Genomic DNA, 13929 nt, shown 5'->3' on the forward strand with positions numbered 1-13929 from the left:
TCAAAAATAAAAAATAAAAAACACAAAAATTGCCCGCAGGGGGGAAAACAGAGCCTAAGCAGACAGTGGCAGGATGTGTTAAGATTTATTGTAGGAACAATTTTGACAAACAAAGTTAACCGTAGCCATTGACTTCCATAGAATGGGAAAAATACTATGGAAGTTAAATGTCAACTGTTTGGTTACCAAAATTTTTTAAAATATCTTCTTTTATGTTGAACAAAAGAAATAAAATCAAATAGATTTTAAACATGTTGAGGGTGATTAAATGCTGCCAGAATTTTCTTTCTTTCTTTTTTTAAAACTGAACCAACTTGAGTGAAGCAGATTCAGCAGGTGATTTGCCTTGCACGAGTAGTTCACATGCCGTGCAGTGCTTTAATGAATTCTTTTGCCAATCTTTTTGGGGGAATGGATAAAAGATTTTCTCCACTGGTGCAGACAGTTTGAAGTGACTGTGGAGGCTTAAATGGATTTTGATAATGCCAAGTTAGCTACATTTTTGCCAACTTGCCTCAGAGGTACTGCTTTTACCTACTGAGATGGTTTGTCCATGTACATCAAAAAAGGAATATAAACAAGTGAAATGAGTTTTTTGGCAAATAAGTTTATCCATATTTCAAAGTTATGTTAATGCATGCACATGCCTGCCTGGTGAGACTTTACGTTTTTGCGGCAAAAATTAACCATTTGGTGGAAGAGGCTTTTCCCACTTACAAGGATAATGCAAATAATGGAGAAAAATTCAGGCGTTTTGTTGCTGGAATTAAACCTTATCTACAACTTCACATACTGAACAAGATGTAGACACTTTGGAAGCTGCTCTTACACTGACTCTGCAGATTAAGCAGGCCAGCAAGGTACTACAGCAGGAGACTTTACTGGATCCACCATCAACAATCTTCCACAACCTCTTCCTGCTATCTGCAGTACTTACTGCAGTTCACTTAGCTACATCAGGGGACTTAGCAAAACTTCAATGGACCTTGGAAAGTGAGAGTGGGTCGACTTCAGCTCGAGGTCAGCAGACAGAGGTATGCCAATGGACACAACTCTTCAGCAGATCAACAACGGTGCATCCTTACCACAGGGGATTCACAAGGGTGCAGTTAGGACAGACATTCATATACTGACTGTGACTTTTTATGTGAACATAGTAGACCTTCATACAGAGACACTAGTGGCAAGGAAAACTATTATGAAGCATGCAGACATGACAGCTATTGTGATCAAAGTCCTAGGAGGTCACAGGAACTTGGACAACACAACACAACTCGAGACTCTTCATTTTCAGACAGTGGTCTGGGTGACAGGTCATCGGATGGCAGAATCAAAAGTTATCAAGTCCTGGACATGTGCATTTTTTGTCTTCACATCAGCATAAGGATCAGCTACCAACTGCTACTGACTACAACCCATTGGTAACATGGTTGAACATCATGTGACTTCAGTTTGTCACACAAAATAGGTCACTTGTAATTGAAAACTGTAAATAATGCATTTATTGATACTGGTGATGATGTTTCTTTTATAAAAGAATCATTCAGAATGTCTACTACTTTATGTCAAAGATACTTGGTGAAACAGTTTATACCTCTGACATCTATTGCTGGTGACCCTTTTGGATTCAGTGGGAATTTTATCAGCTAATGTCACTGGGGAAACTTACAGTGTTACATTTGGGTGGTACTAGTCTTGATGCTTTATCAGAGTGTCAGTTTTTTTTCTACCATGGACATGTCTTCAGGTTATTGGTAAGCTGAACTAGATCTGGATGACTGGGAAAATACTGACTTACTGGTGGGGTTTTGCAAGGCATCAGAAAAGTACATGATCTCGAAGGATGGGTTGGCTCTTGACCCAGCTCATAGTCAGAAAGTAACTGAAATGGCCAACTCGCTACTGAGGTACGATCATGTAGTGACTATAGGCGATTTGTTCGAGACTTTGCCTTTAAAGCTCAAACTTGAAACCCAAAGTATTCTGTACTTTATACATGTACGTGAGGGACAGCACCCAACGCACATGACGCAAATTTCGTCATCAGAATAGCACACGCATACTATACGCATACCACCTGATTTTTGTAACCTTGTGTATTTTGTATGAGCAGGTCACACATGCTAAAGAGGATAAAGACAGAGAAACAACAACAAAATAACAGAAACTGCATCTGCATCAACAGATGCTCACATTGAAATGCGCTTGTGAGTAAGAGGGAATGAGATTGGTTGAAAAGAGTTCAAAAATATTTGTTAACGGTCATAACTTATGGGGGAAAATTAGACATGGATGATGCTTTCTTGTAGGCATGCGTTGACCTGCAGTTCGTGCACAGCATCAAATGGAGTATAGTATAGTTTGGGCTTTACACAGACTAACCCACAAAGATGCATGTTTTAAATGGACTGATGAGTGTTCAGAAGCCTTTTAGCAGTTGAAAAAAGCTCAGGCAAGTTCTCCTGTAATCGCATTCCCTAACTTTGACCAACGATTTACATTGAGTACAGATGCATCTAAAAATGCTTACTGGTGTGTCCAGTCTCAAATTTAAAATGGCGAAGAGCGGGTTGTTGCCTAATCTAGTCGCATACTTACCTATACCAAACTAAAATGGTCCACCTATGCGTGCGGCCTCTGGACGGCTGGACGACCCCAGCAGAGACTCTGGAAGAGCAGGCTCTGGGCGAGCGGTCACTTGAGGGCACTCTGGAGGAGCGGTCACTGGAGGGCGCTCGGGAGGCGCAGCCACTGGAGGGTGCTCGGGAGGCACGGACACTTGAGGGCGCTCGGGAGGCGCGGACACTGGAGGGCTGGGCGAGACCAGCGGAGACTCATATGTAGTGGCCATCTTGGCCGGGGACTCAGGCACGGTGGCCATCTTGGCTGGGGACTCAGGCACGGCGGCCATCTTGGGAGCAGACTCTGGCCTGGTGGCCATCTTGGGAGCTGACTCTGGAAGGGCGGCCATCTTGTGAGCTGACTCTGGAAGGGCGACCATCTTGTGAGCAGACTCTGACGTGGCGGCCGCTGGCCAACTTGTGAGCAGACTCTGGCGTGGCGGGGCCGACAAGGGGAGTGAGGCACAAAGGACTTTATACACACTGACAAAGGGGAGTGGAAACTAAACAAGATAACAAGGGGAAGTACAAATATGGGCAAGACTGAACCAACTACAATGAACAAAAGGGGGAGACAAAGGCACAAACCAAATATCACTGGAAACACAGGGGGAAACACACTAGGAAAAACAGAACAAAACAGCATACAATCCTGACAGAGGGAAATTTAAACAATTTGGGCGTCAAGTTTCATGTATGGTGGTAAATCATAGAGTACTTTGTCATAAAGTATGTATTGCCTCAGGTAAACTTCAAACTTGTTAGGTGGTCCTTCTTGACATTCTCATTCAGGATACTTTATATTACTTGCATGGTGACCCCTGTGCAGAACTAACACTTAAACAAGGTCAGTGTTTGTGATTTTTAATATTCATTAATACTTACCCATGAACCTTAATGTAGGGTGAACGCTTTACTCATGAATTATAGATGTTAATAATCTGTGAAAGTCATCCTTATTGTAAAGTGAACATCTCTGAACCATTTATTAATGTGTTATAAACATTAGTAACCTGTCAAACCTGTAACCTGTCAAATTAATGTGTTATAAACATTAGTAATCTGTCAAAGTGAACTTTCAAGTCAAGTGAACATCTGTGAAACATTTATTAATAAGTTATTCTTACAACTCCCCATTCTTTTTGTTGTTGTTGTTGTTGTTGTTGTTGTTGTTATTGGTGTCTATGGATGTAGGAAGTCAACACAAGGAATAAGTTAATAAAGATGTTAAATATGTTATTAGAATCAAAACATTTGCTTGTTACTACTAAGATAAGTTGTGTGAAATAATGACCCAAACAGAGACGTGAAATGAATATCAACTAATTTTAGTGAAGAAATACAGTATATCCACCAAAACAATATACCCAATTGCTATTAAAATTTACAGTGACCACCAAAGCTTTAGAAATATAAGGAAAATAATATTTACAAATTACATACAAACATATTGATAATGAACTCAACAGTGTGAGACATGAGCGGGGCTAAAACAAAGAAATTAATAAAACAAAAAACATACTAACTTCAACTAATCCAAACATTAGGCGAAATCAAAACAACATTTAGGGGAAAAAAAGAACTCCTAATACAAACTATTATTGCATAACAGTAACAACAATTCAAAAGGTGATGTCGACAATGAAGATTGACCAGGATGATGTCCAATCACAGGACCTGAAAGCTGTAATGCTTAACAATACAAGAAAGATGGAAAAAAGAAACATCTCAAAACACTAAGGAATATAACAGTTATAAATGTAGTAACCTATCAAAGTGGACCATCTGTGAACATTTTATTTCATTGTTTTAGTGTCCGCATTACCCTGAAATATACTACCATCATCACCTACTAAAATATAATTTTATGCTGTATTGCTATAAGCTATCTGTAATAACTGATAAATTGTCATTGGTTCTTTTATTTTATTTTATTTTTTTCTTTGTTACTTTGGATAAACAAACTATGATATTTCCTCATTACAGACATTTCTCATAACAGGCTAAACTAGATTCTATTCTCATCGTATCTATGGCAATTTCACCTTGGCTTCTGATTATTTAGCCTGTGTGTGTTTAATATTTTATTCATATATCATATATATTCAAAGGATGTACATCATAAATATTGTTTATTCACACATTTTTATTTAATACAATTTACTGAATGAGACAAACTACCATAGATATATAAAAACACATCCTGGACATAGTACAGCTTAAAACAATATAATGATCAAAGATATTCAAGTAAAAGATTTATGTTTCTCTGTAGATTAGTAAAGTCACTTTAAATTCAAATTTGAGAAGATGTGAGAAAATTATTTCCCAGTACGTAATGCGGCCCAATGAGCCCCAATGGAGGTGATGCCAGCTCCATTCTGTCGACCACTGAGAAAACGCAGCTCATTTCCTTTTTGGATTGGATAGAAGTTAAATGAGAGCCCATTAGACTGTCCCACTTTAAATAGGCGCCCCTGATTAGTGACAAACACAAGCTCATAGATGTAACCAGAGTAAAACTTTCCAGAGACCTGAATAATTGCTTCTTTGTCATAGAGTATGACTTCCACCAGATTGCCACTATTTACACCAACCACTGCTGTCCAGTTACTCTCATACCTCAGCTGGAACCTAAACAAATTTGTCAAAATTGTTCAAATAGTGAATATGGCATAAAGCATGACATGTACAACTGCAACTTCTACTGTAAAAATTAAATCACAAATGCTTCAATGAGAGAAATATTTGTAGTATAAATTGGTGACAATAAATTATCTGTCACTGACAACTACTTGACAAGCTTTTTAAATATACTTTTCTAACACGATTGTTCAAAGCCATAATTACATATTTTTTGGTTATTTGAAAATATGGATGATTCAAAGTTTCCAGTGGTGCTTGAGGAAACTTACCCAGAGATATAACCGCCACCCCAGTAATTGTATTCCCAGACTCTGATACCAGTAATGCGACCATCACTGGCAGTGGAAAATTCAGTCCCACTGCCATCCCCAGCAGCAGGTGAGTAAGAGAAAAGATCAGGTAAAGCTGAAACAAGGAATAATAACTATTAAAATGGTCTCACATGTATTTCAACAACAACAAAAGTTTTTTTTCAAGAAAATAAATGGCAGAGCTAAAGTTACCTAAACTTAGAAGGAAAGCAGTCTTTTGTTCACATTGTACTTGTTTGTCTTAGAGCCTGACTTCTGACTGATTATTGTAATTATGCCTGAGTTGTTACTTTTTTATCTATTTAATCAAAATAGATTTTGTGTATTTAGTTATTTACTTTTTTTCTTACTTATTTGAGCTGAACAATGGTATCACAGACTGCTGGTACTTACGTGCTGCCATGCCCATGGCATAAACTGCAGAGAGAATCAGGAAAAACTGCAACATTTTGGGGGAAAATGTTGTCCAGGACACTCCAGAAATCTAAAGAAATCATAATAAATTATGCAATTCATAATAATTTAATCATAATAATTATTTGGTCTCACTTTACATTAGGTGGCCTTACTACTATGTAATTAATAATTTGGTACAATGTACTTATTGTGTACATGCATGTTTTTACATTCCATTTATATCTTTTTTTAAAACTTATATGTAATTACGTTTGTAGTGCATTTCTGTAATTACCACTGTTGAACCAACCCTTACACCCTAACCCACCCATAAACCTACCCATATCAGCAAACCTGTCCCTAACCCTACCCATATCCCACCTTAATAGAAGCAAAAGTGTTTGCAATGCAATATGACCACATTAAGTACATTGCAATTATTTTTGAATGTAAGTACATAATACTTAAGGCCACCTAATATAAAGTTTGACCAATTATTCTATAGTATTTGATTGTTATATTGAATTAGAGTTATTCAGGATTTGTAAATTTCATGATATCACTGATACAAACACTTTTTGCTGTTTACAAATCAGTTTGTGAACAGTAAACCACTTTCAATGATTAACATGATGAAAATGACTAAACTGGTATTAATTGCAGGTAATTAGGTAAACTAATTTAATATACTGCTGCTAAATGATTACTATGCAGATAGACAAGTGATAAAGAATAAATATCATAGAGAAATATATCAGTAAAGATCTTATGTTTCCAGTACCTGTAGACGGGTATGTGGTTGATAGTTGAAGACACAAATGAGTTTACTAAACCTGCTCGTACACTTTTGTGCTTGTCAGACCTTGTTATTGGTTGAACAAAATGTGGTCGTGTCTTCTGTTTTCTGACACCTCTTAGATGGAATGTTTTTGAGCTCACAACTATGGCATGCCTGGCATCAAAATATCACGGCTACCAACATTCACTTTTATGTTTAGTTTTTAAGGATAATTTTAAGAATTATAGATGAACTATCATAACTTAATTCATAATACCCGAATCGTGTGCCATTGTGTGCCTATAGCTTAATTCTACCATTTACAGAACAACAAGAAATTAAATCATTATTTGTATTCTACTGGTTTTAACAGCTGCTCAGTTTTTGTTGATCTCCTTAAATGAAATTAGATTAATTAGTTTAACAATAAACTTATGCTCGTATTAGTGGTACTGGTATTTGCATTCCACGTTCAGTTTATTCTAATCCCCTGTTATTTGTATTATACAGTGTATCATATGTTAATTGCCTTTTACAACAACAAGCCTTTGTGAATCAAATTTAAATACATTGATTTCAAATAATTCACATTTACGATAAAAATATTAAAATATAATGTTAAAAATATATCCTGATACAAACTTCTTTACAATTTATTTGAATAACTTTTGTGTGGCTTCTCTATAAAACATTGCAGTCAATTAATGGAGGATACAAGTTACTGAAGTTTACTTGATCACACCAATATCTTAACAACAACTTTTACCACACTGATTTTTCTTTGTTTTATTGGCAGATCACGTCTCAAGAAAGTTCTGACGCAGTTTTCTTGTTGGTAAACATGTGCACTAATATATCTATATATCTGCCTGGTATTCATCACATTGTGGGGACCAAATATCCCCACAAGGATAGTAATACCAGTAGATTTTGACCTTGTGGGGACATTTCTCAGGTCCCCATGAGGAAACAGGCTTATAAATCATGCACAAAGAGTTTTTTTGAGGAAGTAAAAGTGTGCACAATCTCCTGTGAGGGCTAGGTTTAGGTGTAGGGTAGGTGTAGGGCGATAGAAAGTACGGTTTGTACAGTATGAAAACAATTACGCCTATGGAATGTCCCCATAAAACATGTAAACCCAACATGTGTGTGTGTGTGTGTGTGTGTGTGTGTGTGTGTGTGTGTGTGTGTGTGTGTGTGTGTGTGTGTGTGTGTGTGTGTATACACACACACACACAAAAATATACTTCTTTTATTTATTGATGTCACTACTTGTTTACATCATCATAATTATCATTTAATGTAATATATATATATATATATATATATATATATATATATATAATCATAATACACTATATTCACTCATATGATACTGATCATAATCATCATTAAAAGTAATAATAACTATTTTATTTTGGATATTCATATTTTATGTCTGAACAAGATATAACATTATAAGTATAAAAAATAAATGATGAAAGCAAGGTAAAATGTTTCCATGTTTTTAATGTGATTTTTACATTACAAAAAGAAAAAATATAGGCGCGTGTCAGTTGTTGAAGAAATATAATAAGACAAAGCAATTAAAATAATAAAGAAAATTCAAAAAGCAATCATTATGCAGCTAAAAAAGTTTCTAAATTCCCAGTTTATTTTAGAAAAACACAGCTGAACATAGAATAGGCTAAAATTAACAAAACAACATCGCCTTTATTCACGTAACAATCATGAGAAACAAAAAAAAAAAAACTGTAATTGTTTCTTAAATGCAGGTGTGAAGAAGGTAAAGGGGGTTGAACTGAACTGATATGACACTTAAGGTGCTACACTGGTGTGGTAGACACCCCAATGAGCCCCAATTGAGGTGATGCCATATCCATTCTGTCGACCACTGAGAAAACGTAATTCACTTCCATCATGGGTCGGGTAGAAATTAAATGACATTCCAGAAGGCTGTCCCACTTTTAACGAGCGGCCTTCACTAGTGACAAACATAAGCTCAAAGATGTAGCCACTGTCATACTTTCCAGACACCTGAACGATGGATTCATCTGCATGAAGTATCATCTCCATTGGAGTGCCATAGCTTACACAAACCATTGTTGTCCAATTACCATCATAACTCAGCTGGAATCTAAACAGAAATGTGTTGTCAGTGTTCAAACTGATTGTGGTCACAGAATGCCAAATAAATAAATTACAACAATGCAAATGACTTCATAAATTCTTTAGCATTCAGTCACAATTATGTATATTTTATTTACTTTGGTTAACTTACCCACTAATGTATGCGCCACTGTATTCCCAGACTCTGATACCAGTAAGCCGACCCACATATGCAGTGGAATATTCAACCCCACTGCCATCCCCAGCAGCCAGGGAGTAAGAGTAGAAATCAGGTAAAGCTGAAAGAGGAAATAAGAACTAAAATTCTGTCTATATGTAATATATTTTTATATAATCTCATGAGTGGTGTGTGCGATACTCACGCATGGCCATGCCCACTGTACAGACTCCAGAGAGAACCAAAATAAGTTGCAACATTTTGGAAAAAGCTGCTTTCCAGTAAACACCAATAATCTACATGAGACAAAATAGATATTGCTCATTATACAGTAAATACTACAAGAAGTGGCTTCCTACTATATTCCAGTGTTTAGCTGGATCTGCAAATTGGTATCACTCATGCAATTTCCTTTACATTACTTTAGGTAGTAGTTTCTAACATCCAACTACATTACATATTAACAGATTAGTGATTCGTGTTTTCATATGTACCTAAGAACAATAAGATGATAAATGATAATAACTGGAATTTTAGAAATATAAAGTCATTACCTGCAGTTATACTTGATGTGGCTGATATTTAGGCAGTCTGGTTTGCTGACTAAAGCTACCTGTATTTATATTCTCCTGCTAGTCAAACCTCTTCTATTGGACAAAGTATTGTTGTGTTTCTGTCTCACTTACAGTTTGACACACCTCAAATGGAATGCCTTGGAATGCAAACCAATTTTAGTCCTTTTCAATTGATATTTCCTCATAGTGGACATTCCAGCATCATAACATGCTAAAATACATTTTGGAACTTGAACTTCTGGATTTTGCATGTCAAGTGCTGTTCAAAAACCCTTCACACAGATCTATATCACATCTTGAGAATATGTACACTTTCAGTCTCATTTAGTTAGTAAAGCTTTGCAATGAGGTACATTAGTTAACAGTAGTTAATGAACATACAGCTGCTCATTGTTAGTTCACCAACTCAGGTCCATTAAATAATATTACCAGCAATTATATATATACAGGTGCATCTCAATAAATTAGAATGTCATGGAAAAGTTTATTCCAGTAATTTAACTCAAATTGTGAAACTTCTGTATTAAATAAATTCATTGCACACAGACTGAAGTAGTTTAAGTCTTTGGTTTTTAAATTGTGACCCCCCCCCCCCCCCACACACACACACACACACACACACACACACACTGATTTTAACATTTATATCATATGTAACATACAGTATTCACCACTAATAAGCTACTAAATATATTGTAGCAGCCTAAACTTTTGTACAGCTGCTTTGCAACGATTTGTATTGTGAAAAGCGCTATACAAATAAACTTGAATTGAATTGAATTGAATTGATGGCAGCAGCCTCTTTTAGCAGGATAATGCATTCTGCCATACTGCAAAACAATCACTGACAGAGTGTTGGCTTGGCCTCCAAATTCTGATGACATGATAATTGATAAATGTTCCTGCCTCATGTAAAACAAACAAACAAAAACATGGCCTGTTTGTCTACATTTTATTCTACAGTCCTTGTCAGACACTGTCCTCCAAAACCTTTCACAACAGTTACCAGCAACTTTTACTGCACACAATTGTAACCTGCAATTGTATTCAGTGGTCTACTTCTAACAAAGTTAAATGTAGGTTACAGTTCATAAATCATTTTTTTTCCTCATATCCATACACAGAATGTAAAATGTACTTTTTTAAACATGTTAAAAATGTAAATTTTAGTTTATATGGCACAACTGCCATCAAGGCTACATCTCTTCAGAAGCAAGAGATGAAGTATCCTCCACCCGTTCTGAAGAAGCGCCATGCACGCTTTAGAAATGGATGCTATGACCATATGCACGGAGCGTTCTTTAGAACTTCCGCATAAAGATAAGCCAGCTCAAAAAAAATTCCGTTGAAGCTCATTTTATGTGTAATATATATTGGTGGACACTCTTAAGACTCATCTACTGCCTTGTTCTTATCAGAAACTGAGAAAAATTATAATTGCACATTAACAACATATCATTTAAACGCGGAGCCTGGCAATCCCAGGAGAGTACCTGCATAGTTGTACATTAAAATGCTGACAGCTAAACACTATCAGGGGCAGCCGTGGCCTAATGGTTAGAGAGTTGGACTTATAACCCAAAGGTTGCAGGTTTGAGTCTCAGGGTGTGTGTGTGTGTGTGTGTGTGTGTGTGTGTGTGTGTGTGTGTGTGTGTGTGTGTGTGTGTGTGTGTGTGTGCACTTGGATGGGTTAAATGCAGAGCACAAATTCCTAGAATGGGTCACCATACTTGGCCTCACTTCACCTCCTTTCCTTTCCTTTCCTTTCCTTTCCTATCATAAGGTGTTTAGGCTAATGTAGCTAGCTAGCGATACTTCTCTTCAAGAAGAATCTTAAGATCTTAATCATATTCTTGATAATCAGTAACTTGCCTTCATAGTCATGAACACATTTTTAAAATCTTACAATATTTTAAAGCCTTTATTATTTTCCAACTCTATAGCTGTGAAATAAAATTCACTTCAAGGACTCACTTTTCATTCATAAAGACGGGGGAAATGCCTTTTCACTGAAAACAACGTTTCTTTAGGCTAAAAATGATATGGAATTACCCATATAACCAAGAGATGGCAGCAGAGGATTAATTATTAAGCAGCCGCCATTTGAACTCCCTATATTTTTCAAGAAGTCTTGCTTTTCGATTTATTATAAAATTACTAGTATAATAAATTATAGTACTTTTATCGCCCTTAAGTATATAGTATAGCAAGTGCAGAAAGTCATTAAAATAAATAAATAAATAAATAAATAAGTTCAGTCACAAACAGCCTATAAGGGTGAGTTTTTAAATACTTATATATAGTTCACTACAAATAAGTTAAATACTGATGGAATAATAATTAAATAATGCACTTAATATGATTCCATAGGAATTTGAAATATTTTATATAATCTAATAACTACATCTTTTAAGTTTTATCTTAAACTGTAAAAGCTATTAAATAGCCTATATTTAACCAACACAAACTTGTTACTGCTGTAGTTTTGTTACTCTGAATTTAGTCTGAATCATTTAAGCTCTGTTTTTGACATCAACTTGTCAGATGTTTCGTCCTGTTATTACTGGCAATCATAGCAATGGCCCATATTTAGCCGATATACTCACAGATTTTTTTAAACTCGCTGTGCTGTCAGTATCTGAGGAGAAGGACTTTTATTCTGGAACAGGAAGCTCAGGAACCCTTATTTTGAGATGGGATCCATGAGGATTCTCATGTGCAGTAGAAACAAAGAACATGCAAAGTGAGCTGGGAGCATATGCTGAGAGGTGTCTGGAGCTGGAAAAAGATTGAAAGAAAAGGTGAAAAGTAAAGTACTGACCATCTCCAGGAAAGCTACTGGTGAGAAACAATTTCATGTTTGAATGCTAGTTCACAGTTTGTTGCTAAAGTTGTTGAGTTGAAAATGCAGGCTAGCTAACCCTAGCTAATTGTTAGACTAGCTTGTGGATGTAGCAGCATGTAAATGGTTATACAGGATTCCTTTAGCATTGTTGCTTATTACTTTTGTTATAGGGTAACTATGTTTTTGTGTATCGATAACTAAAGTAATCCATGTTTGTCTTTTGCATTGTAAAGGTTTTCAACCTGACTTTCAATTTACCCATATGACTGTCTGGCAACTGAATGGATTATTGACAAAGTAAACAAAGGAAAAAGGAAATCAAGGAAGTTGTTGTCTGAGTTGATCCATCCTAACCTGCAGTTGGTCAAGCCTTTTTAAAGTTTGGGCAGACTTTAAAGCAAAAACCCCAGAAAACTTGACAGTTGAAAACCACGCTGTGCCAGCTGAAAAAATCAATTGTTTTGTCAGTGGATGACCAACATACAGCAAGTTTAGTATCTGGACAAGAAGATCAAAGGCTTAAGCAAGTCCAAGTAGGAGAGTTGCTGTTGTTGTGACCATTAAAGAGACACCTGTGGTTAAAGAAAATTATTTAGAAATTGAACTAAGCTGACAGACCAAGATTGAAGTCAGTTGAAGCTCTAGGCAAATTACTGAGTCAGCTGAAGAAAGAGCGAACAGTAGCCAAAAGCTGTTTCACAAAGCAGGCTAATTACCTCAGCAGGAGAGCAGGTTCTTAAATTGAGTCAGAGCCAGAGTATGTGAGCGGAGTGGAGCGACAAAAATTTCCCCTCCGCGCTCAGTGCATTTAACAATCGCTCCACTCCAGCTCCGCTCCGGGTTCACCATTTTCCGCTCCCGCTCCACTCCTCGCTCACTGATATCAAAAACACCGCTCCGCCTTCCCTCTGCGTCAAAAAAATCAGAAGTAATGTTTGAAATATAACAGTCCTGTTCATAACATATATTAAAATAAAAAAATACTACAATAAAATAACAGGAGAGTTTGGAACACCTAGTGTGCAAACTTTGTTCTAGGGATGCACCGATCCTTATCGGCCGATCACTTGCGCGTTTTGTCAGTAAAGCCGGTTCTGTAATCAGCGGTAAATGCCATCAGGTGCGTGATTTCACGTTGAGCCGTATATACTACACACAGCCGTTGTTCACTGACGAGCTGCGCACATTCACACTGATAATGAACATTGATTTGCGCAGCTCGTCGGTAAACAACGGCTGTGTGTAGTATATACGGCTCAACGCGAAATCACGCACCTGATGGCATTTACCGCTGATTACAGAACCGGTTTTACTGACAAAACGCGCAAGCATGATCGGCCGATTCGTATCGGTGCATCCCTACTTTGTTCCTACCACATACCAAGCTAATAACATTGTCAGCATTAAAAGAGTGTAATTGCTGCTTTATGCAGTGCAAAGTTTGTAATGAAAATAAAAATACATTTTCAG

General features: G+C 36.6%; 2 protein-coding genes across 2 annotated transcripts; both read right to left on the reverse strand.

The window, feature by feature from the left end:
• Positions 1 to 4747: 4747 nt before the first annotated feature.
• On the reverse strand, positions 4748 to 6797 carry LOC141343309 (zymogen granule membrane protein 16-like). The gene is made up of 4 exons (XM_073847903.1): positions 6756 to 6797; positions 5972 to 6062; positions 5537 to 5672; positions 4748 to 5255 (listed from the first exon to the last, which is right to left on the reverse strand). Exons 2-4 carry the CDS (start codon positions 6024 to 6026, stop codon positions 4943 to 4945), a joined length of 504 nt encoding a protein of 167 aa, XP_073704004.1. The 5' UTR covers positions 6027 to 6062; positions 6756 to 6797; the 3' UTR covers positions 4748 to 4942.
• Positions 6798 to 8241: 1444 nt separating this feature from the next.
• On the reverse strand, positions 8242 to 9642 carry LOC141343422 (zymogen granule membrane protein 16-like). Its single transcript, XM_073848021.1, has 4 exons — positions 9594 to 9642; positions 9245 to 9335; positions 9034 to 9160; positions 8242 to 8889 (listed from the first exon to the last, which is right to left on the reverse strand). The coding sequence occupies exons 2-4, from the start codon at positions 9297 to 9299 to the stop codon at positions 8571 to 8573; spliced, it is 501 nt and encodes a 166-aa protein (XP_073704122.1). The 5' UTR covers positions 9300 to 9335; positions 9594 to 9642; the 3' UTR covers positions 8242 to 8570.
• Between the last annotated feature and the right edge of the window lie 4287 nt (positions 9643 to 13929).

This window comes from Garra rufa, chromosome 9, assembly GCF_049309525.1.
Source record: "Garra rufa chromosome 9, GarRuf1.0, whole genome shotgun sequence".
NCBI lineage: Eukaryota > Metazoa > Chordata > Actinopteri > Cypriniformes > Cyprinidae > Garra > Garra rufa.

What these genes read in the sequence shown, in the direction of transcription:
- LOC141343309 (XM_073847903.1), bottom strand. Translation starts at nt 6,026, where the DNA reads ATGTTGCAGTTTTTCCTGATTCTCTCTGCAGTTTATGCCATGGGCATG. An exon ending in TGCCATGGGCATGGCAGCAC is followed by an intron (nt 5,673 to 5,971) that starts GTAAGTACCAGC and finishes TCCTTGTTTCAG; the next exon opens with CTTTACCTGATCTTTTCTCT. An exon ending in GGTGGCGGTTATATCTCTGG is followed by an intron (nt 5,256 to 5,536) that starts GTAAGTTTCCTC and finishes AAATTTGTTTAG; the next exon opens with GTTCCAGCTGAGGTATGAGA.
- LOC141343422 (XM_073848021.1), bottom strand. Translation starts at nt 9,299, where the DNA reads ATGTTGCAACTTATTTTGGTTCTCTCTGGAGTCTGTACAGTGGGCATG. An exon ending in TACAGTGGGCATGGCCATGC is followed by an intron (nt 9,161 to 9,244) that starts GTGAGTATCGCA and finishes TTCCTCTTTCAG; the next exon opens with CTTTACCTGATTTCTACTCT. An exon ending in AGTGGCGCATACATTAGTGG is followed by an intron (nt 8,890 to 9,033) that starts GTAAGTTAACCA and finishes ATTTCTGTTTAG; the next exon opens with ATTCCAGCTGAGTTATGATG.